The following is a 22,213-nucleotide window of genomic DNA, read 5'->3' on the forward strand; positions in this document are numbered from 1 at the left end:
GGAGGGAGGAGTCTGGTAGGCTACAGTCCATGGGGTCGCAAAGAGTCAGACACGACTGAGCGACTTCAAAACAAACAATACCAAACTACATTTGGTAAGTAAAAATTTATTTCTTCAGTTTTTAGCAGTCAAAAAATTTTTAATCTGATTTTTATCACCATGAGATAACTAGCATGATTCCAGTGCAAAGATCTCTGTTTCTTCAGTTAATCTTCACATTTCAGTTAACCACACGTTGAATGTAGGTGAACAAGGAACCTCTATTTTACTGTCTTTTGCACGCTTGACTCATCGGATTTTTAAGTGATATAAACTAAAAAAGGAGGTCAAAACTAGTTTGAGAAAATTCAATTCTGGGAGAAGGTTGCTAAGAATTAAGAACAAAGGAAGGAAACCACCGAAGTGGGGGACAAAAAGCTCTCCAATGATGGAAAATATGGAAAGATATTAACAAATGACTGCTGACCAGAGGCAAACTTATTCAACTCCTATCATTTCTCCTTTACCGCCTGGAAGAATCATTTCTCTTGAAAAGGTAGAAGACATCATGAAGACAAGAAGGAATGTTCCTTCCTCACCCCTAATCTTCCTTTATATGAAGAAATCTTCACCAGCACAGCCTCCCTGACTTCTCTCTGTGCTCTCACTTATCTCACTCCTCAGAAGAGGGTGGACGATGATTGATTTTTATGTTCAGTCTTTTTGCTGACTTTGCGAAAATAAATTGGACACGGTAGCCCTTTCATTTTTCCTTTTTCTCTTGGTAGTAAAGGTACCCTTGGAATATATCTGGCCTTTCAAGTGTTTTAAGAGATACATTCTGCCCCAGGGGGTAAGATTTCTTAATTCTAGGTATTATTTTTAAAAACCTATTTGCCTATGGCTATAAACTACATTATTGAGTATCAGCTTTATAAATGCCACTGGCCCCCATCTGCCTATTCTTTTGCTTATTTTTCAGTTAATTCTGAATTTGGGTGAAGAAAAAGAGGCTCTTTATTGAGCCCCAAAGCCCACACAGTGGTAGAGATCCCAATTAGTTTAACTGAGCTTCAGACCAAACAGATTACATTCCAGAATACGGAACAACTGGCAGGTGCGGCCCACTGCTGGTTATAATTTCAAAGTCAAAATGAGTAGAAGAGAAGCCACAACACTGAAGATACCAAGTATTCTCCAGTTTTCAAAAATGAGAAAGATACATATCAGAAGGATGAGTGAAAAGTCTGAGGTCATTCCTTGAGAAAATTCTAGAACAGGTTATTGAGTGCATAACTGATTAAAGTTTTAACAACACTGAGATACTATGCCATATGTATAATCTTCCATTATTATAAGAAAAGACAGAGAATGTAGCTCAGATAAATGTAAAGTTAGGGAAACTCTGCTACATAATGAATGCTGACCCGTGGAGGTGTGGCACCCCACCCACAAGGCAGACCTATGGCTCTATTCCTTGACCTGTGTATAAGCAGTCCCTGCATAAAGGTTTCAAAGGCATGTCGCTTAAACTTACTGATGCAGGCTGGGGGAGACACTGATATGTGGGATGACGAAAAATCAGGAAGCAAAATTATTTCAGAACTATGCAAGGAATGGCACACAAACCTAGAAGAGGATCTCATCGAAGTCTAAATCCTCATTAAATGAATGTCTTCTTGCTGCATTCACTGAACTGTCATAAGAACTACTACTTAGTCTTTTTACATATATTTGAAACCAACTTCAACCTATCAATGACATAACATGGCACTTTTTCTTTATACCAGATATCATTAAATTCATTTTAAAAGGTAATGTAACTGCACTTACCTAGTAAATAAATACAGAGAATAGGCCATACTGGACATGTTCCGTCCAGATAGAACCATCTCATTCTCCTGATCCTCCCACTTCTCAATCTCGCAGTTGGCATCAGAAGTGAGCAAACCCAGTTTGAGTCCAAGCTTTGCTATCTTGGCTTGCTCCTACAAAACATACATTTTAATCAAAATGATGTAGCCATTAACTATGTAAAAGTAAGACTGGAAGTAAGACTACTGCAAAAGAGAAGATCTTACCTCAGAGTCAGGCTTATCTGCCTTTAATGATCTCAGGTTTGCACTATTCTTCTGTGACAATAAAAAGATTAGAGCATCTTAAAAATCGGTACAGTTAATTGTGAAGACATGCGATAGTAACGGAAAGCATAACAAAGTACCTTAACAAAATTTTAACTAAAATTTTTTCAGTTCATACTTAAAACTATATTAAACTGTTTAAGTAAAAACAATTATGGTTGACCCTTAACAATGTGGGGGTTAAGGGCGCTGACCCTCACCTTAGCCAAAAACCTCCGTATAACTTAAAAAGAGTCCACTCTCCATATCCACAGCTCCCCCATATCTATGGTTTTGCGTCTGTGGATTCAACCAACCTCAGATGGTGTAGCACTGTAGTATGAACGATTGAAAAAAATTCACTAATAAGTGGACCTCAAACTTCAAACCCATATTGTTCAAGGGTCCACCGTAATGGCAAATACCCGAATATGTGGCTTCAGCTTTGAACAGGTAGGTAGTTGGAAATCTGGGGCTATGGAAAGCATCTGTGTTTCAGACTCCTAAAGACTTCCGCAGTCTTCCCACAGACCAATTACTACACACCCAAACCTCCCTGGCCCCTCCACTAAATTATTCTTAAGAAATGATGTAATAAAATTAGCCACTACATGGCAGCTTTCAATATCTTCCAAATGTTAAGACTCTGGAATTCATTTCCTTTAACCAGTTTGCCCTTTTGAGGGATAAATTTCAGCCTCCTGGTTTCACTTACATCCAGATTCCTAATCCTATATCCCAGGTTATATAGGTAATTATACTTAGAATTTAGGATTTACTATTTGAACCAGCATGCTTTTGTGGCCCCTAGCTTTGAAACAGCAAGTTAGTTTCTATGTAGGCTATTTAAAACTCAAGAGTGTATTTCCTCTAGGGCAGGAGAAAACATTGTACACCAGTTTGGTTACCAGGCTGGCCCACAGATGATTGTTTACTTGTAAAAACCACTACCTATAGCAATGTTTCTTTGAAAAATATATTCAGAAGTTCTCTTGAGATGGCAGCCCAATTTGGGTATTCCCTGCATTCTGAGATCTGGTGGGAACTCCCCTAGCTGGGGCAGCAGTTCCAGAACAGCTGGGCTAGTAGAAAGAAAAAGGCCAGGAGACCAGGGAGCCATTTACTTTTTAAAGGAAACATTTATTTAAATCACACCTCCCCCTCCCCGAGTATATATTCACACACATGGACACAAAATGCAAATTATGATAAAACGCACGCACGCACGCACACACACACACACACAGAGCCAGCCAGCCTCTTGGGTTCATTAGAAAATAAGCAGAGAAGACCAGTGATTTCTTTGGCTCCATGTATAATTACATCATCTGTATTTTCTTCCTTAGTCTAGTAGACTATAAAGCAATTGACAGAAGTATTTAAGAAAGTTAAGAATACCCTAGAGGTTTTTAGGTTTTATTTTATTTGGAATTTTACACTCTACCTTTATTCAATTTAGTTGTGTTTTTATTGTTTTTATTTTTAATTTTACAAATTATTATTATTAAAGTGTTTATATGAAGACTGAAAGGGACTTGCCTGAAAAGGTACAGAAACCATCCTAATCATATAACCAAGCTTGCCATCTAGTGGGCATTATTTTATAATGCAGTCAGATGCATCAGTTTTAGTCGTATAAAGCCAAAACACACACACACACACACACACACAATTCATGTGTCTAAAAACAAACAAAATGGCTTATTTTCATCAAGGCAGAAAGCATTCAGAAAGTTCTTAGTCTGCATAAAATGGTTCCAACATGACCTTGTGAATTAGACCCAAGCTATGAAAAACAAACAAAAAAAAAACCCTGACTTCGGATTATGGCTTCTTATTAACCATAACATCCATTACCTATTCACTCAACCCCCAAACCAAACACAAATAACCAGACTATGGGCTACATCCAGACTACTGCTCCGAATAACAATTCTGAACAGTAGCAACCTCCACAACAAGAGCATAATTTGAATTCTGAACAAAAATATTCTCAAGTGGACAAAGGTCTTCTACTTACCATTGGCTTTGGAAGTGAAAGGTAGCCATACTTCTCTCCTGCAAATAACATAATATAACTTAAAACAAATTTCCCACTATTCACATTTAATTTTTAAAATATTATTAAATAAAATGTTAGTACATTAGTTTTGATAATTTAGTCTAGTAATTACATATGACTGAGGAAAAAGATTTTAATTTTGTTTGTGAACATGAAAAAAATATATTTGGCACAGATTTTGATTTATAAAATTGTTTCTGAAGCCCTGTCTTCACAATTTATGTTTAATACTCCCTACATCAAGATGACATTTGTGCCATCCTTACTTCTGAGTTTATACCTCTAGATAAATTAAGGCCAGAATTAAGTTCCAAAGGCCCTCTCATCTTATGAGGATGCAGAATGATTTTTCATAACAACCTAACTGAGGTCCTCTTTCAATATCCAGAGCTTTTCTGTATCTCTAAAACAAAGTTAATCACCCAAGGACAGGAAAGCCTCACTATTTCACTGAAGATATGCTCTAATATTCCTTTGTTCTATTTGAACCATCTTGAAGTTAATCCGAGTAGCCTGTAGTTTATAGGGATGTACCAGGTTCCATGGCTCTGCACTTATTTTGTCACTTGGCAGACTGGATGTATGAGATGCTGTTCACTGAAGTGGGATGAATAGGAAGAGGAGCATGCTTATGGATGAATATGAACTTACTGGGGGGGGGGGAATATGAGCTGGGAATAAGGGAGTGATCCAGCCAGACGTTAATAGTAGGGGCCAGGATGTTAATAGTAGAAAGGAAGATAAGAGGACTGATTTAAGAAGAATTTTACAAGTAAGATTGGTAGGATTTGATGAGTACAGAGGTAAGAGACAGTTTGAGGATAACTGGGCTTGATCTAATCCAAATTCTGTAATGCCCCAGTCCTACCACTGAGAACATGAATTTTTCTTTTTCTGATTGATCATACCATGTAAAGTCCCTTTCAGGATCAAAACTAATTATAAGAACTTCTAATACGGAATATTAGAGCATATCTTCAGTGAAATAATAAGGCCTTCCTGTTCTTGAGTGATTAACTTTGTTTTGGAGATGCAGAAAAGCTCTGGATATTGAAAGTGGACCTCAATTAGGTCAGAATCTGCAGGCTACGAGAGAAAGCAAGAATTTGACTTTTATTTGTCTAAAATAACCTCAAATCCTAAATGTTGATACACACTCATCACTAAGGAAAGGTGGAGTCTTTTTGATCTGGTCCCTTCTAATACAAAGGGGGATCATGGCCTCCCTAAAGGCAGAATTGGATGAAGGCAGAGAGGCAGGAAGACAAAGATTGATTTTTGAATTCTTGACACAATCTCAGGAGGTCCTATTATGAAATCTAAGGGTCTCTTGGTAAGGGGACAACCACCTAGCTCTCAGACTGACTTCAGATATGCAAACACTAAAGGCTCTTTTTCACTGCTTAGCATGTTGTTTGCTACTTAATTGGTTGGCTAACTGATACTTGCAAATATATCTGATTAGTCTCCCAGTCAGGGGAGTCAAAATTTGCAGAGCAGAACTAACCTGGCTAAAATCGAGTAGAGGCTTTCCAATCATAGTTATGAGTTATAACAGTAGCAAAGAGAAACCAGAATCTGAAGGACCCACTCTGTCCTTCGCAGGGGGCAGGTGCGAGGTAACAGGCAGGTTTGTTGAAATAACCATACAGAGTAGGAAGAGCAGCACTGTTACACTGGCTCAGCTCATCAATGACAGCTAACTCAGAGCTGGACTTCTTTGGAGGAAGAGCTATATTTATGAGCTTCATGATAACAGTCAGGGGGGAAAAAAAGGCAATGCAAGAAATTAAGCAACTCTGACTCAATTCACCCTATATAAGTAAGGATGCCTCTGAACAGCAAGATACTACTAGTTAAAGAATGAGTGTCCCATTAATCAAAGGCAGCAGTTTCCTACCTAAAGAGGAATTTCTGTTCAGCACTTAGGAAGTTAAGAAAATCCTGATCTGGGGGGACAGGTTACCCAAACCTTAAGAAAGACTGGGAAGCTTCTCTTCATTTCTACACAAGTCTTACGGTTAAATGACCATTTTCTTTAAATATGGATCAGTTATAATCAATTTACCTTTTAGTATACAAAACTCACCTCACATAAAGACCCATTCAATACTTTATCAAAGTATCAAAATAATGTGCCATTCAGACTAGCTATCGATTTTTAAATGCAGAAGCATGGTAAGCATTTATTACATTTTACAAATTATATCTACAAAGTCTACTATTCTCTGACTTTTAAATAAATCAATAATTATCCTAGATGGGTATTTAAAAAAATATGATACGTTTAGATGCTCATATTCAGTAAAATATGTAATTTGATGTTATTTTGACTTTAAATGACATTTTAAACAAGCATGCTGACACAGAAGCCATTAAGAAGGAAAAAAAAACATAAAAACACATGAACAACTGGACACACAGTACAATGGGAAATAAAAATCCAAGTTGATGTTAAAATAAAGAGTAAAAATTATGCCTCTGTACATTGTATGGTGCTATTCTACACGTTGTAGAAATACCAGTGAACTTACCCATCAAACGAAATATTCCAAGATTATGTAGTCATCAAGGAAAGAGATTCCATCCAAGTGGAAGGAAAGCAATTTGAAAATCAAATAACTACATTCATTTCATTATGAAGTTAGTAGAATTATATCAGAGAATTACTGTACTACAGAAGAACTTTTGTACTAAAACTAAAAAAAAAATTATAAGAAATATAAAAATGACTTAATTTCAATAAGAAAGCTAGAATGTTAATATTAATTAAAAAGAATCCCCTATACTGTTGTACAACAAATTTTACTGCTTTGATACTACACTGAAGGACAAGTAATAATTTTACTATTTTTTTGTGTAAGATACTTTATTATAAAAATAATCCAGTTGGGTTATAAAAGTTGTTCATTTGGCATCTGACGTTTTTGACATTAAAAAATTAACAGCTACATTAAAATATGAATATATTTCAATATATGGACAGTTTCTCACCTCGTCTTCCTTCAAACACATCATTGATTTCTCTCAGCAGTATTGACATGTCACTAATTTGGGATTCCCAGGCTTCACAGAATACATCTAGATTTTCTTTAGCAATTTTACTAGATGGATGCAGTGTCAAAGTTTCAGCAGCAGAAATTATCTAAAGAAACAACACACAGGTTTAAACTTCAAAATCTTACCCCTCAGAATCATACTGGAAACCAAACTTAAAATCAACTCAGTGATTCAACTATTAATACAAAGCAATTTCTACACATAAGTCCCATGTCGGGCATTACAGACATACACAGTAGAATAAAACTCACTGTCTCTTACATGCTTATCTACAGATGAATAGTAGGCATTATTGTACACAAGCAGTGGTATCAGCACTGGCAGTAATGATGGTGGTAACGGTGGTGGCAGCAATAGATGCATATATCTACAACTACATGGTGGATACAACCTTGGGGTACTGTGCTTGATACACATTAGTATTAATCCTCCAACATAGAAACAAAGTACTATCCTTTTCAAGTAAGTATTATTCCGATTTTACAGCTGGAGAAGACTGAGACTCAAAGATATCAAGTAACTTATATATGGCTCTTCAGGGCACTGTACCCATGTTCCAGGTGTTGCGAAAACAGCTGTGAATGAAACATCAATGTTCCTCTCTCATGGGGCTCATATTATACTATGGGGAGAGAGATGATTAAAAATTTGTAAGCAAATCATGAAATGTCTTCAAAGATGATAAATGATAAGTATAAAAACAAACGGCAAGGAGGATGGAAGGTATTAGGTAGTCCCAGTATTTTAAGCTAGGTGGTCACTGGCAAAGGTGGTGTGTACAAGAAGAGCTGAAAAACGTGAGGGAATCACAAGGAAGCCTGGGCAAAGGCATCTGAGGTGAGACATTTCTATATATTCTAACAGCAGCCAAGCAGGCCAGTGTGACTGGACTAACATGGAGAAAAGGAAGGTCACCAATGATTTTGTGATGCAGAAATGCACACAGTAGGATAGGCTTTACTCTGAGGGAGACAGGGAGTCACTGAAGAGCTTTAGAAACTGATATGTAATGGAAAAGAATATAAGAAAGAAAAAGACATAAAACCTAACCACTTTGCTGTACACTAATAACTAACACAACATTGTCAATCAACGATACTTCAATTAAAGAAAGGAAACCAATATGGTCAGAGCTGCCTTCGAGAGAATTAGACCTGGGTGCTCCTCCTGGGTGGGCACAGTCCCACAGGCACAGGCTTCACAAGCAGGTGGCAGCTTTATGAGGAGAACAAGGTTCCCCATCTTCAGGGAAGGTGGGTGCATGGCCCGCCAGCAGACAGGAAGCTGGACACAGCAGTGAGGGCTTCTCAACTGGGGGCCACTGTACAGGATGCCAACTGTTCAGCTGTGCCTTGGGTATGATGGGACACTGTAGATGAAATATAAAAACGACACTGCCAGAGCAGAGATGTCCAGAAATCCTATAAATTATTCTAGAAGTGTGCTCTATTTTCTTAAATTACCCCTTTGAGAGATAGATAAGACCAAGAATAAAAGCTGAGGCTAAAGGAATAGAAAAAGCCTTTCAAGTTGTAGAAATTGACAACGGCCTCTATCACCATCCTGGGGAAGAAAATAAGCTTTTCCTAATATCCCTGCTACCACAAAAACAGTAAGCAGAGAATTACAACCACGGAGCTGGTAGAGATTGAGGACTACAAGTGCTGACTGTGTATCACAGGAGATCTGAACTTTAGTTCTAATGAAATACACTTACAGCCAAAGCAAGTCGTGTGACTCCCAAATGGACAGGTAAATCTTGAAACCTTGGTTTCCCCCCATAAACAGAGGTCTTCTGGTTTTAACAAAATGCTCAGCAGATGGTCACTGCGGATGGTCACTCATATAGTTTCTGCTTCCAAGCCTTTGACACTGTCCTCTACAGGGGAGCATAAACATCCATCCAGCATGGCTCTGAGAGCCTGCACATACTAAGATGCTTTTGCTGTTCTCAACTATAAATTCAGGGGCTCAACATCTGTCATCCGATAATGCAAAAAAAGGAATAAGTCCTTTTGACTGCCATGATAAATAAGAACACTTGGTAAATTGTATGTTAGAGCTTAGACCTAAATAAGGAGAAGGTCTGTCCCTCAGGTTTTCCCTTAACTAGACAGAGACATTTTTAAATGGGATATCCATTTTAAAAATGCTTTTAAAAATTATAACAACAAAGTAACATTATAGAGAATTCAGAAAAAAAATTACTCACAATTCTCCCTAACAAGTAGAACATTCCTTTCTGCACAATCCTACAGTCATTTTCATACATATAGGCATTTTATATGTAGCAATTATAGCATAGAAATAAATCTGGATCCTGCTTTTGTCACCTAACATTTTAATAAAACACCTTTTGATGCTGCAAATTCTAGTTATCATAATTACTATTCTAAATGTCATAATATACTATACTATTTGCCTAATTAAAGATTGTTATTTGAATCTTATTATAAGCAATGTTGTAACAAAATCTTTTACTTTTCTTTAATCTCCTTATGTCTTTAGGAATTTGGGGGTCAAAATGTATTTTTATGGCTTGTTACATAATGGTAACTTAGTCTGCAAACATGTCATAACAACCTACACTATAAACAGCTTTTCATTTAAATAGGTATAAACTACAGCATCAGTTGAATGAGCCAATCTCTAGCTTGGCAGATGACCAGATAACCCAGTGGAATGTTCTGACACGCTATCAACACATTCCATTACCTTCATTTCTCTCAGCAGATGCGGCCTGTAGCTGTACAGAACTAGTGTCTTCCGGTGTACAACCTGTTATGACACTCAGATAAAACATAATATAGAATGAACAATCTGCTGTTCATCATACCTGCTGGCCAGTCACCTGAAATGTCTCCTCTGCATGTAGACAGGTTATTTCAAGAGGTTCTGTCCCCGATACATGTCTCAATAATCGACAGGTCTACAAGAAAACATTTTTATAGTTCAGCTTTCTCCTTCTTCACAATACATAGCATCATTTTATAATTAATAAGGAAAATAAGACAGGGCTTCCCTGATGGCTCAGAATCCATCTGCCAATGCAGGAGACATGGGTTTGATCCCTGATCCGGGAAGATCCTACATGCTGCGGAGCAACTAAGCCTGTGCACCGGGAACATCGAGCCTGTGCCCTAGAGCCCGGGAGCCACGACTACCGAGCCCACGTGCTGTGATTACTGAAGTCCGTGCGCCCTAGAGCCTGTGCTCTGCAACAAGAGAAGCCACGGAGATGAAAAGCTCGCACACCACAACTAGAGCAAAGCTCACGTGCAGCAGTGAAAACCCAGCACAGCCAAACTAAATACATACAGATAAAATTATAAGAAAATAAACCATTAAAACCTAAAAAATAAATGTGTACGTTAATGAAAAGATTATTACACTATACTGGTTCCAAACAGATTCTCTAGGAGCAAAACTGGAATAAGTAAGGGTTGAGCATATAAACTACTGTTTCTACTTCCCATCTGAACACTGTAAGGTGGTCACAAAAGATAAGAGCCAGGAGAAATCCTGAGACTTCCCTGGTGGTCCAGTGGTTAACACTCCATGCTACCAATGCAGAGGGCACAGGTTCAATCTCCGGTGAGGACACGAAGATACCACATGCCACATGGCACGGCCAAGAAGAAAAGAACCAGGAGGAGCCCTGAAAGACTGTGTAGTGCCCACATATTTTATGTATGAAGAAATGTGGTTCAGGGAAGGACTTCCCAAGATCTCTCAGCTAAACTGTCAGTTGCCACAAGCTATACATTCTTTCTGATAACAAACAACACTTTTGTCAATTAGCACACCTTTTACTGCAAAGAACCCTGGATTAGGCAGACTGGTATAATGAATAGAGAGTCTGTATCAGCAAAACTTATTGAAAATCTTGACGCTTAACAGTCTGAACTGATCTGATTCAGTCTATTTCTGTTTGAACTGGTGTATTCCAGTTTAGACCAGTCTATTCTGGTCTAGATCAATCTGATCCAGTCTGAATCAGTGTATTCTGGCCTACACCAGTCTTCATTTAAAATCTGTAGTATTCTGATCTGACCAAAATAAAACTTCAGAGAGTTCAGTTCAGTTGCTCAGTCGTGTCCAGCTCTTTGCGACCCCATGAACTGCAGCACGCCAGGCCTCCCTGTCCATCACCAACTCCAGGAATCCATCCAAACCCATGTCCACTGAGTCGGTGACCCATCCAACCATCTCATCCTCTATCATCCCCTTCTCCTCCTGCCCTCAATCTTTCCCAGCATCTGGGTCTTTTCAGATGAGTCAGCTCTTCGTATCAGGTGGCCAGAGTATTGGAGTTTCAGCTTTAGCATCAGTCCTTCCAATGAATATTCAGGACAGATTTCCTTTAGGATGGACTGGTTGGATCCCCTTGCAGTCCAAGGGACTCTCAAGAGTCTTCTCCAACACCACAGTTCAAAAGCATCAATTCTTCGGCACTCAGCTTTCTTTATAATCCAACTCTCACATCCATACATGACCATTGGAAAAACCATAGCCTTGACCAGACAAGCTGGAATCAAGATTGCTGGAAGAAATATCAATAACCACAGATACGCAGATGACACCACCCTTACGGCAGAAAGTGAGGAGGAACTAAAAAACCTCTTGATGAAAGTGACAGGAGAGTGAAAAAGTTGGCTTAAAGCTCAACATTCAGAAAACGAAGATCATGGCATCTGGTCCCATCACTTCATGGCAAACAGATGGGGAAATAGTGGAAACAGTGTCAGACTTTATTTTGGGGGGCTCCAAAATCACTGCAGATGGTGATTGCAGCCATGAAATTACTCCTTGGAAGGAAAATTATGGCCAACCTAGATAGCATATTAAGAAGCAGAGACATTACTTTGCCAACAAAGGTCCGTCTAGTCAAGGCTATGGTTTTTCCAGTGGTCATGTATGGATGTGAGAGTTGGACTATAAAGAAAGCTGAGTGCCGAAGAATTGATGCTTTTGAACTGTGGTGTTGGAGAAGACTCTTGAGAGTCCCTTGGACTGCAAGGAGATCCAACCAGTCCATCCTAAAGGAGATCAGTCCTGGGTGTTCATTGGAAGGACTGATGCTGAAGCTGAAACTCCAATACTTTGGCCACCTCATGCGAAGAGTTGACTCATTGGAAAAGACCCTGATGCTGGGAGGGATTGAGGGCAGGAGAAGGGGATGACAGAGGATGAGATGGCTGGATGGCATCACCGACTCGATGGATGTGAGTTAGAGTGAACTCCAGGAGTTGGTGATGGACAGGGAGGCCTGGCGTGCTGCAGTTCATGGGGTCGCAAAGAGTTGGACACGACTGAGCAACTGAACTGAACGGAACTGACCAGACGGACCTTTGCTGACAAAGTAATGTCTCTGCTTTTCAATATGCTGTCTAGGTTGGTCATAACTTTCCTTCCAAGGAGTAAGTGTCTTTTAATTTCATGGCTACAATCACCATCTGCAGTGATTTTGGAGCCCAGAAAAATAAAGTCAGCCACTGTTTCCCCATCTATTTGTCATGAAGTGATGGGACCAGATGCCATAATCTTAGTGTTCTGAATGATGAGCTTTCAGCCAACTTTTTCACTCTCCTCTTTCACTTTCATCAGGAGGCTCATTAGTTCTTCACTTTCTGCCATAAGGGTGGTGTCATCTGCATATCTGAGGTGATTGATATTTCTCCTGGCAATCTTGATGCCAGCTTGTGCTTCCTCCAGCCCAGTGTTTCTCATGATGTACTTTGCACAGAAGTTAAATAAGCAGGGTGACAATATACAGCCTTGACGTACTCCTTTTCCTATTTGGAACCAGTCTGTTGTTCCATGTCCAGTTCTAACTGTTGCTTCCTGACCTGCATATAGGTTTCTCGAGAGGTAGGTCAGGTGGTCTGGTATTCCCATCTCTTTCAGAATTTTCCACAGTTTATTGTGATCCACACAGTCAAAGGCTTTGGCATAGTCAATAAGGTAGAAATAGATGTTTTTGTGGAACTCTCTTGCTTTTTCGATGATCCAGTGGATGTTGGCAATTTGATCTTTGGTTCCTCTGCCTTTTCTAAAACCAGTTTGAACTTCTGGAAGTTCATGGTTCACTGTTAATAATTAAATTAAATTTTCAACCATCCTCAAATTAGTTCCTCATGCATTTAAAATGCCTTCACTAATAAAAAGAAGATTGAATTTGTAAATTACAAGCTTCCTTGATTTAATCTTAATTATTTAAAAAGTAGAAAGAAACAGCACAACCAATACGACTCACTAATATATTAGTAACGCAAAAACTAGTTATAGTGGTTGCACAGCTTTGTCATTTTTTAAAACACCCTTGGTGTTATTCAGTTTTTCTTAGTGAAATCCATTTGTATTGTTTATTCTTCAATTTGCTCTTCATTGCCTGCCTTGCAATAGAACATGTGTTTGCAATTGTACTTAGCAAAATTCATGATCTTAACATTGTACACTAAAGTCAATGTGCCTTCCTGGCACAAAACAGCCAGTATGCAGTTTTCTAATGTTTGGGGTTTCTGTCTCAATTGACAATATTGAAAAATATGTATTAGCCAAGCAAAACCACTATCTCAAAACCATGTTGAAAATTACTCCAACCTGTCAAGCCAATTGAAATTCTCTTCCCAGTCCAATTCCCAGGATCATTTTGTATGTGAAATAGGAAAAGTTGAATTTGATTACAACCATATGCAGAAGGAATCAAGAAATCATGTATTTGTTGTGGTTGTTCAGTCGCTCAGTCATATCTGACTCCTTGCGGCCCCATGGACTGCAGCATGCCAGGCTTCTCTGTCCTTCACCATCTCCCAGAGTCTGCTCCAACTCATGTCCATTGAGTCAGTGATGCTATCCAAAACACATCTCATCCTCTGTCGTCCCCTTCTCCTCCTGCCTTCAACCTTACCCAGCATCAGGGTCTTTTCCAATAAGTTGGCTCTTCGCATCAGGTGGCCAAAGTATTGGAGGTTCAGTTCAGCATCAATCCTTCCAATGAACATTCAGGGTTGATTTCCTTTAGGACTGACTGGTTTGAGCTCCTTGCTGTCCAAGGGATTCTCAAGAGTATAGTCAATACTATAGATGATTTTCCTTTCGAAGAATTTGTTTTTCTTTTTCCATCATTTATCCCAGCTCACCTGTTCTGAATAAGTCACTCATCAATACATGAGCAGTTTAGTTATATAACACATTTTAAAAATCTTTCTCATTCTCACTGTATCATTCTCACCTTGGAGACAGCGCAACACTAATGGAATAAACCTAATTGTATCCCTTGTACAGATCCAGCAACTTGGCATTTTGCTCAATGTCAGTCTATTTTCTATGATTTATTATGTTTATGTGCTAATTACAGCAGTCTTCTAACTATGGTGCCCAGTGGTTGTTAATCCAGTTCTAACAAAAGGGCATGATTCCATCCTTGAAGTTCACTATAGAAGTAAATTCCCTTCTCTAAGGAAAAAGTCAATTTTATTCCACACTGGAATTCAGAAGGACTATAACAAGGTTATACACAAGATGAGAAACATGACTATAATATTACCCTGACCCACTACTGAGGTCAAGCACTACAAACTGCTTCAAAGTTAGAGCCATAAAATTCCTGGCAACACTTAAGAGAACAATAAAAACAAAGGAATGGCATTGGGGGAAATAAAGGCAGGTTGTTTGGAATAAACAATATGATTTCCACCCATAAAATCACCCGAGTCCAGTGCATTTAACATTTAGGAGCATTATCTAAAACAGATAATGAGATGGTTGGATGGCATCACCAACTCAATGGACATGAGTTTGAGCAAACTCCAGGAGATAGTGAAGGACAGGAAAGCCTGGTGTGCTGCAGTCCATGAGATCGCAAAGAGTTGGACACAACTTAGCAAGTTTTACAGCATGTTCAAGCTCTTCCAGAAGAAATATGGGGCTCCCCTATAAAAGCCTATTTGTGAGGTTTGAGGAGCCTCTTTGGAAAACATTCAACCTAAGTGAAAAAGCATGAAAAGTTCAACTAGTAGTAATAACCAACATTGAGAGAATGCATCAGGGTTTCTGGCTACTATATGAAGACCTAGGGCTTTGCAATAAAGCAATTTAGAACTTTTTTCCTAATTGAACCCCTTACTGATAGTATTATCCTATGTTTCTAGTTCTTAGAATATTTGTGTCAGTATCCAGAAATTTAAAAATCTACTTTTTTGAGATATAATTCATAGAAAACAAAATGCATCCATTTTGAACTCTGGAAAAAAATAATCTTGAGGCTTACAACAGAAAATTAGGAAAAAAAATTTTTTTTCACATTTAAAAAAGACTTGCTGCAGGAGTCCTACAATTAGCAAGTTTGCCTATGGTCATAATTCTTGGTTTATAAACAAAACAGCATCAAATCTATTTTTTAAAGGAGATGTATTTACAGTGATTTTAAGAATTCTGTCTAGTAACTCAAACTGGTATTCCGTGGCAACCTAGAGGGGCAGGATGGGATGGGAAGTGGGGCAGAGGTTCAAAAGGAAGGGGAATACCTATGGCTGATTCATGTTGATGTATGGCAGAGACCAACACATTATAATAAAGCAATTATCCTTCAGTCAAAAATAAATAAATAAACAGAATGCTCCCTAGTAGTTTTCAGATATTAACAAATAAAGGAGAAGAAGCTAGTTTAATTCATCTGAAAGTTCCTTTTAACCATTAGTATGTGACATTCAGTGAGCAGGGTAATATTAACAGATAACATGAAGACAGCTAGGTGGTTCATATCTGTGCATTAATGTACATGCTGGCTAACACATACTTCATACATATATGTATGTGTGTGTGTTTGTATATATTCTTCATATGTACATGGGCTAATATACATTTCTATACTAGCAGATATCTGACACTCTCAGTAGTAGAAGTCTTACAATATCAATCAATAATTGGAATTGTAACAAAAGGGGCAAACAAAGCACCAATAACACATCACAAAGATTTGGGCAGGAGAGATTCAGAGCACAAATAGTGTATGGAATGTTTTCTTTGTCCTTCCACGTCCATTCTTCTTCCTCCTTGGGAGACTGACCTGTGTGGTCCACAGATGTGTTTGGCTGTGGAAGCCCCAGTACTAGAGCAGCAGGAATGAGGAGGGTAAGGGTCTTTATTCTCACGCTCCTTCCCTGGAGGCTGCCTGGAGCTGTCTCTGTTTAGTCCTAAAACCACAACTTCTCCAGGTTCTTGAAGGACTCCATGCCCTTCCAATTTCCAAAACCACTCACTCCCCATGTTAGTTTGGTCGTAGGAGCAGAATCAGCTCTGCTATCACTGACCCCAATTCCTATACTCTCATGGTTTCCCCACACCCTATCCATGCAACTGTAAACAGCTCCTTTATTAAACCCTCTTAAAATTAACCTAATTTGAATGTGCCGTCTCTTTTTCCTGTTGAGACTCAAAAGAGTCAAATACAAACAAGGTCACAAGATGTATCTCCACTGCTCTACTCCAAGATTTAACCTCTCTGATGGAATAAGGAAGAAGATTAAGATGTGCATTTGTGCAATACTGTAAAGCAATTATCTTCCAATAAAAATTTTTTAAAAAAGAAGTGCCCTTGTGGGTTCTAGCACTTTTTATTGTTTTTAGAGGCCACACTTGTAAGAGCAGAACAGAAAAACATGATATTTTTAAAATTCCAAAGGCAAGAGAGAAAACCCTCTTATGAGTAAGCCAAAAACTGTATTTGTGTTAACATTCCCTGATGACAGTACAGCTTTCATTAAACTAACGTTTCTTTAACAAGCAACCTATTACTCACCTCAACAAGCCGCTCTTTCTGTTCAGAGAGTTTGCAGGCATATTCAGCCAAACCTTCTAAATTTCCTTCTACTCCAGTAAGTTTTAATGCTTTTAGAACCACATGATCAGCATGGTATTTTAACAGATCTGCTGCCAGCTGAGCTGCTGTACTATGAAGCTGCAGATGTGGGGGGTGAAACAAAGACAACAAATGACAAGGTTTTGTGATGAAAAACCTCCCGAGTCCTTTAAAAACTCAAGAGCAGCAACCTCAGGTCACGCCCACCTGATGTCCTGAGGGGAAAAGCCTAAAGTTTCCTGTGGTAACAGAACTGCAAAGCCCTGGGAGCTTGCAGCTTCTCCCAAGGGCAGGAAGGAGACTGGCATCTTTGAGTCCCCTGGTGTTGGCAGTAATCCTGTTTGCAGAAGATGAACTGGTCACCCTGGCAGAGTAGCCTGGACCTCTTTTCATCCTATTATCAACCAGCTCTTTCCCACATGGCTTCTCTCTTACCTCAGCTGAGCTTCTGCTGCTCTTAAAGTTAGTGAAAACAGAACACTATGAAAAGAATGGCATTCTGAATACTAAGAGGAAAATCAAATGGCAGCTCAGGATCATTAATGTGTTTTTAAACAGACATTTGGGAAAGTATCATTGTGAGATACAGTCAAATATGTATTCAACAAATTTTACTAAATACCTATGTCAGGAAAGGCACTAGCCTAAAGGCTGGACATACATGGCAAGTAAGACGCAACATCTTCAGGGAGCTCACAGTTTATCTATATTGCCATCCAGAACTTTATGCTCTAACTCTTAGGTCACAGGAGAAATGAGGGATAAAATAATAAAGAAAACCTCAAGGCTTTATTTAACATTAGGTGGAATGAATTTTAAACATGGTTCACTCTCACTGAATATCTCTGTATACAATCAACTCCAAAATCTTTTCTTCTCCTTATCTTGTCTTAAAAAAAAAAAAGTCATGACAGGTTATTTTGGGCTCACTAGAAAGAGATCATTTTTAATCTGATTTTTAATTAAGTCTATTTGTACAAAGTGATTCTTTTTTTCCTGGAAGTAATCCAACGTCAATTCAGATTACAGGACTCTACAAAATTAACAATAGGGTAGTCCGCACTCATGAACTCAAGTGAGAATAATTACAGTCAGAAACAAAGACATTAAAATGCATTTTCCTTTGGAAATTAAACAACATAAGAATTCAAAAGATTTTGTTTAACCATCAGGCCCCTAGAAAATAGCTAATGCCAACCCTTTATCTTACAGACTATGAAACAGGTCCCTAAAGACTGAGTGACTTGTTCAAGGTCACGTAAATCTTATAAATGATTCTAGAGACAACTTACAAACCCCAAGGGAAGAAGGGTGAATAAACATGAAGTTCCTGCTCTGTGCAAGTTACTGAAAGCAGATATTGTACACATTTATAGACATTATTTCCCTAATCCTTGTACCCATTTCAGAGGTAAGGAAAATGAACTTTAATAGAACGCCACTCAATCTATCACCAAAAAATTTTATGTTCTACTGATAGTCAGTCTTAACAATAGTTTAGTTGAACAGGCTGGAAAAAAAATGAGTAGGCTTGTTTTAAACCATAGAAGACCATATTCTTCTATGTTTAATAGGATGTTAAAAAGAAGGTTTCAACAGAGGTCAATGAAACATCACCATATAGTTTATATATGAAACTTCCCCAAACCAGCTCCCTTCTTTTGAGCCCTTGACTCTCTTAAAAAATATAAAATTAGAGCTAAGTGAGAAGGAACAAGTTTGGAAGGAAGATCTGTTTGGAGCACTGGCTCACTCCCTGTGAGTTCCCCTCCAGGCATACACATAGCAGAGGAACAAGGGGGCAGGGGGGTTACAAAGTAAAGGGGTGGTCAGGGGAGGCACGAGCAGAGCCTCTGAAGAGCACACTCGGGGATTAATGACAGAGAAAGCCAGCTTTAAACACCTTCTGAGCCCAGTGCATCTCATAAGGGCACTGGTCACTAAGAACTTTCTACCTCTCTACTTCCTCTCTTCTCTCCTTGTGCCAGAGCCTGGCAAAGATCTGGAACAGAAGCTAGATAACAGGGGATGAAGGGCCTGAAAGAGACAAAAGACCACACCTCTCCCAGAAGCCCTAGTGGCGCAGGACAGAGGAGTGGGGGACAGAGGGGAAGTCACACAACTGGACGAACCAAAACACTGATGAGTATATCGGAATGCACACTCTCATTTTTAACTGAGACTGTGTCCTATGACCTAAAGCAGGCATTGGTAAACATTTTCTGTAGAGGGCCAGAGAGTAAATAATTAGACTTTTCAGGCCACCCAGTCACAACTGCCCAAATCAAATGGGCAGAACTACGTTGAGAGTCCCCTGGACTGCAAAGAGATCCAACCAGTCCATTCTGAAGATAAGCCCTGGGTGTTCTTTGGAAGGAATGATGCTAAAGCTGAAACTCCAGTACTTTGGCCACCTCATGCGAAGAGTTGACTCATTGGAAAAGACTCTGATGCTGGGAGGGATTGGAGGCAGGAGGAGAAGGGGACGACCGAGGATGAGATGGCTGGATGGCATCACGGACTCAACGGACGTGAGTTTGAGTGAACTCTGGGAGATGGTGATGGACAGGGAGGCCTGGCGTGCTGCGATTCATGGGGTCGCAAAGAATCGGACACAACGGAGCGACTGAACTGAACTGATGTCCCCCAGACTTCATTTATAAAAACAGCCTGGCTGTAGTTCACAAACCCCTGACTTAAGGTGATTTTCAGTTACCTAAAAGTAACCATTAAACGATTAAGTTTTCATTCGGGGAACAGGGAAATCTTAATATTTTTAAAAATCAACTTTATTAAGGTACAGTTTACATGTAACAAAATGTACCAAGGGTACAGTTTGATGAGTTTTGATATTTACACCCAAGTAACTACCACCATAATCAATATTTCTGACATTTCTATTACCCCCCAAAGTTCTCCCAAGCCCGTCTGTCGTAAATATTCCCCCTACATATGACCCCGGGCAGTCACTGATCTGGTTTCTGTCACTGTACATGGATTTGGCCTTTAAAAATTTTTTTTCTAAATAGAATCTCACACACACATAACCTTTGGGTCTGACTTCTTTCACTCAGTGTTACATTTACGCAGTTCATCCATATTATTACTCATATCAATAGTGTTCCTTTTCATTGCTGAATAGTATTTGGCATAGTTACACAGTTACACCAAAATTCATTTATAAATTTCCTTGTTGATGGAAATTTAGATTGTTTCCAGTTTGGGGCTGTTATAAACATTTGTGTACAATTTTTGAGGATGATGGCCCCAATAAAACGATCGCTTCAAAATAACTAGGGCAAAGGAAAACTTTTAAATAACATTCTCTGGGCACAGGAACATACTAATTCTAAGGCACTTTGTACATACTGTACAACATGACAACTTGCAAAGAATTAAAAGAGGCTAGATTTCCAACTATACTTACCTCTTTCTTAAGTTCATTGAGATTGTGACTGATTTTCAATATAGTGAGTTCCAGTTCTTCAGCAATGCTTTTTGTTTTCCTGCTTTGCTAAAAAAATTTAAAAGTACATGTGAAGAGTTATCTTTTTCATCTAGCAATTCCAATTGTACTCTAACTACAGATAACAATAAAATTTTAATATCATTCTGTGAACTGTATGAAACGTATATTTTAAAAATTCACCTGTTTATGTTAAAGTGGCAAAGAGAACATTTATTACTTTTTTCAACTCTTTTAAATAGGGGAATTTTAAAATTCTAATTTTCTTTAATAAATTCATCACAGCTAAAACTAATCTGTTTCATCTTCTGCCTGGAATGCTCATCTCTTCACTCTTAACCTCATCAAAACTTAAAACCCTATTCCATCTTCAAATCCTTACAGAAATTTCTGTTTCTCAGAAAGGCCTTCTTTGATCAGAAAATCTAGACTAGACTCTCTTCTTACCCTAACCTTTTCTCAAAGTAATCATCTTAATTTGCAATTACATTTGTAGTTTTTACTTTTTTGTTTAAAGTTTATTTTGCTCACTAGGCTTTGATAAGCTCTGTGAAGGCTGGAAGCACACGTATTTTGTTCACCAATGACTGCTTTATACCTGGCACAGCAAATGCAAGGTAGCAGGTATTCAATTCTTTGAATAAATACATCCCAGCTAAATGTCAATCTCTTCATGAAGCTTCTAGATTCCTCTTGCTAAATACAAACTCACCCTCCTTCAGACACTCTCCACATATGATCTGTCGCTTCTCTTGGGATACTTACAAAGTTTTTTGGACTTGTCTCATACCGTCTCACATTTTCCTACATTGCAAAATTCTTGCAAAAATTTTATTTAATTCATCTTTAGATTTCTGATGCCTGGCATATAAAAGGCACTGAGCAATAACTGCTAAAAAGGGTAAATGAATGAATAATACATCTGATATGCAGAATCAGAGATCCGAGTGCTGTGAAACATATGAAAGGTGATACCTGCACATTTAAGTACTGATAGACCTCGATTCCCAACGTAAAGAGTGTTTCCTCACAGAAGCTCTTTATATTACATGTTGGGCTTAAAATTTAACTCTGAAGCAATCTCCACTTCAGATTAGATACTACATAGATAACTAAAGTCAAGCTGAACACAAAATAATGCTTTTATCCCTGACGTCATTTTACCCGAGTTAAAGTTTCCTTGTTAATATGAGCATCTGCAATGTTGTGATGCCAAGAAATTCCGAGGGAAATCACTGATTTATCCTACTCTTCATTCATAAATCCATCTCTTCACAAGGAAGCAGACTGCTGGGGCCTCAGGCACCTTCACCCTTCATCTTTACAGCCTAAACTTATGTCCATGACTTCCAGATCTGTATGCTGTAAATCATGTTAAGTGCATTCTTGACATAGCCTAGGTCTAAGCAACAAATAAATGGTGTCAGAGACGTGTCAGGGCTCTATCTTTCAAATCTGTAATCCGCCTGTCAGAGACTGGGTGCATACTGCCTTGTGCTGTACCACTGCTGGCAGGCTTTGCCACTGTTGCCCACATAACTTCCATGTTTGAAGCACATCAGCAGCCTATTCAAGGCTTTTTAAGCGGCTGCCCACCAATCTGAGACCAGGAATCTGTGCAAGGGTGAAAAATCTTTCACCTGCCAGCCGGATCTACCCTTGTC

General features: G+C 38.7%; 1 protein-coding gene across 2 annotated transcripts in view; it reads right to left on the bottom strand.

The window, feature by feature from the left end:
- The window catches only part of CTNNAL1 (catenin alpha like 1), a 57,340-nt gene that overhangs the window by 7,217 nt on the left and 27,910 nt on the right, over positions 1 to 22,213 (bottom strand). For both annotated transcript variants that reach the window (XM_068973965.1, XM_068973966.1), the window contains exons 8-14: positions 20,511 to 20,597; positions 17,024 to 17,182; positions 10,058 to 10,150; positions 7,156 to 7,306; positions 4,120 to 4,157; positions 2,061 to 2,111; positions 1,813 to 1,967 (exon numbers count right to left, since the gene is read on the bottom strand). In XM_068973965.1, the coding sequence (XP_068830066.1) occupies positions 1,813 to 1,967; positions 2,061 to 2,111; positions 4,120 to 4,157; positions 7,156 to 7,306; positions 10,058 to 10,150; positions 17,024 to 17,182; positions 20,511 to 20,597 (734 nt within the window). The remainder of the gene's footprint in view (positions 1 to 1,812; positions 1,968 to 2,060; positions 2,112 to 4,119; positions 4,158 to 7,155; positions 7,307 to 10,057; positions 10,151 to 17,023; positions 17,183 to 20,510; positions 20,598 to 22,213) is intronic.

The sequence above is a fragment of the Capricornis sumatraensis genome, chromosome 6, assembly GCF_032405125.1.
Source record: "Capricornis sumatraensis isolate serow.1 chromosome 6, serow.2, whole genome shotgun sequence".
NCBI lineage: Eukaryota > Metazoa > Chordata > Mammalia > Artiodactyla > Bovidae > Capricornis > Capricornis sumatraensis.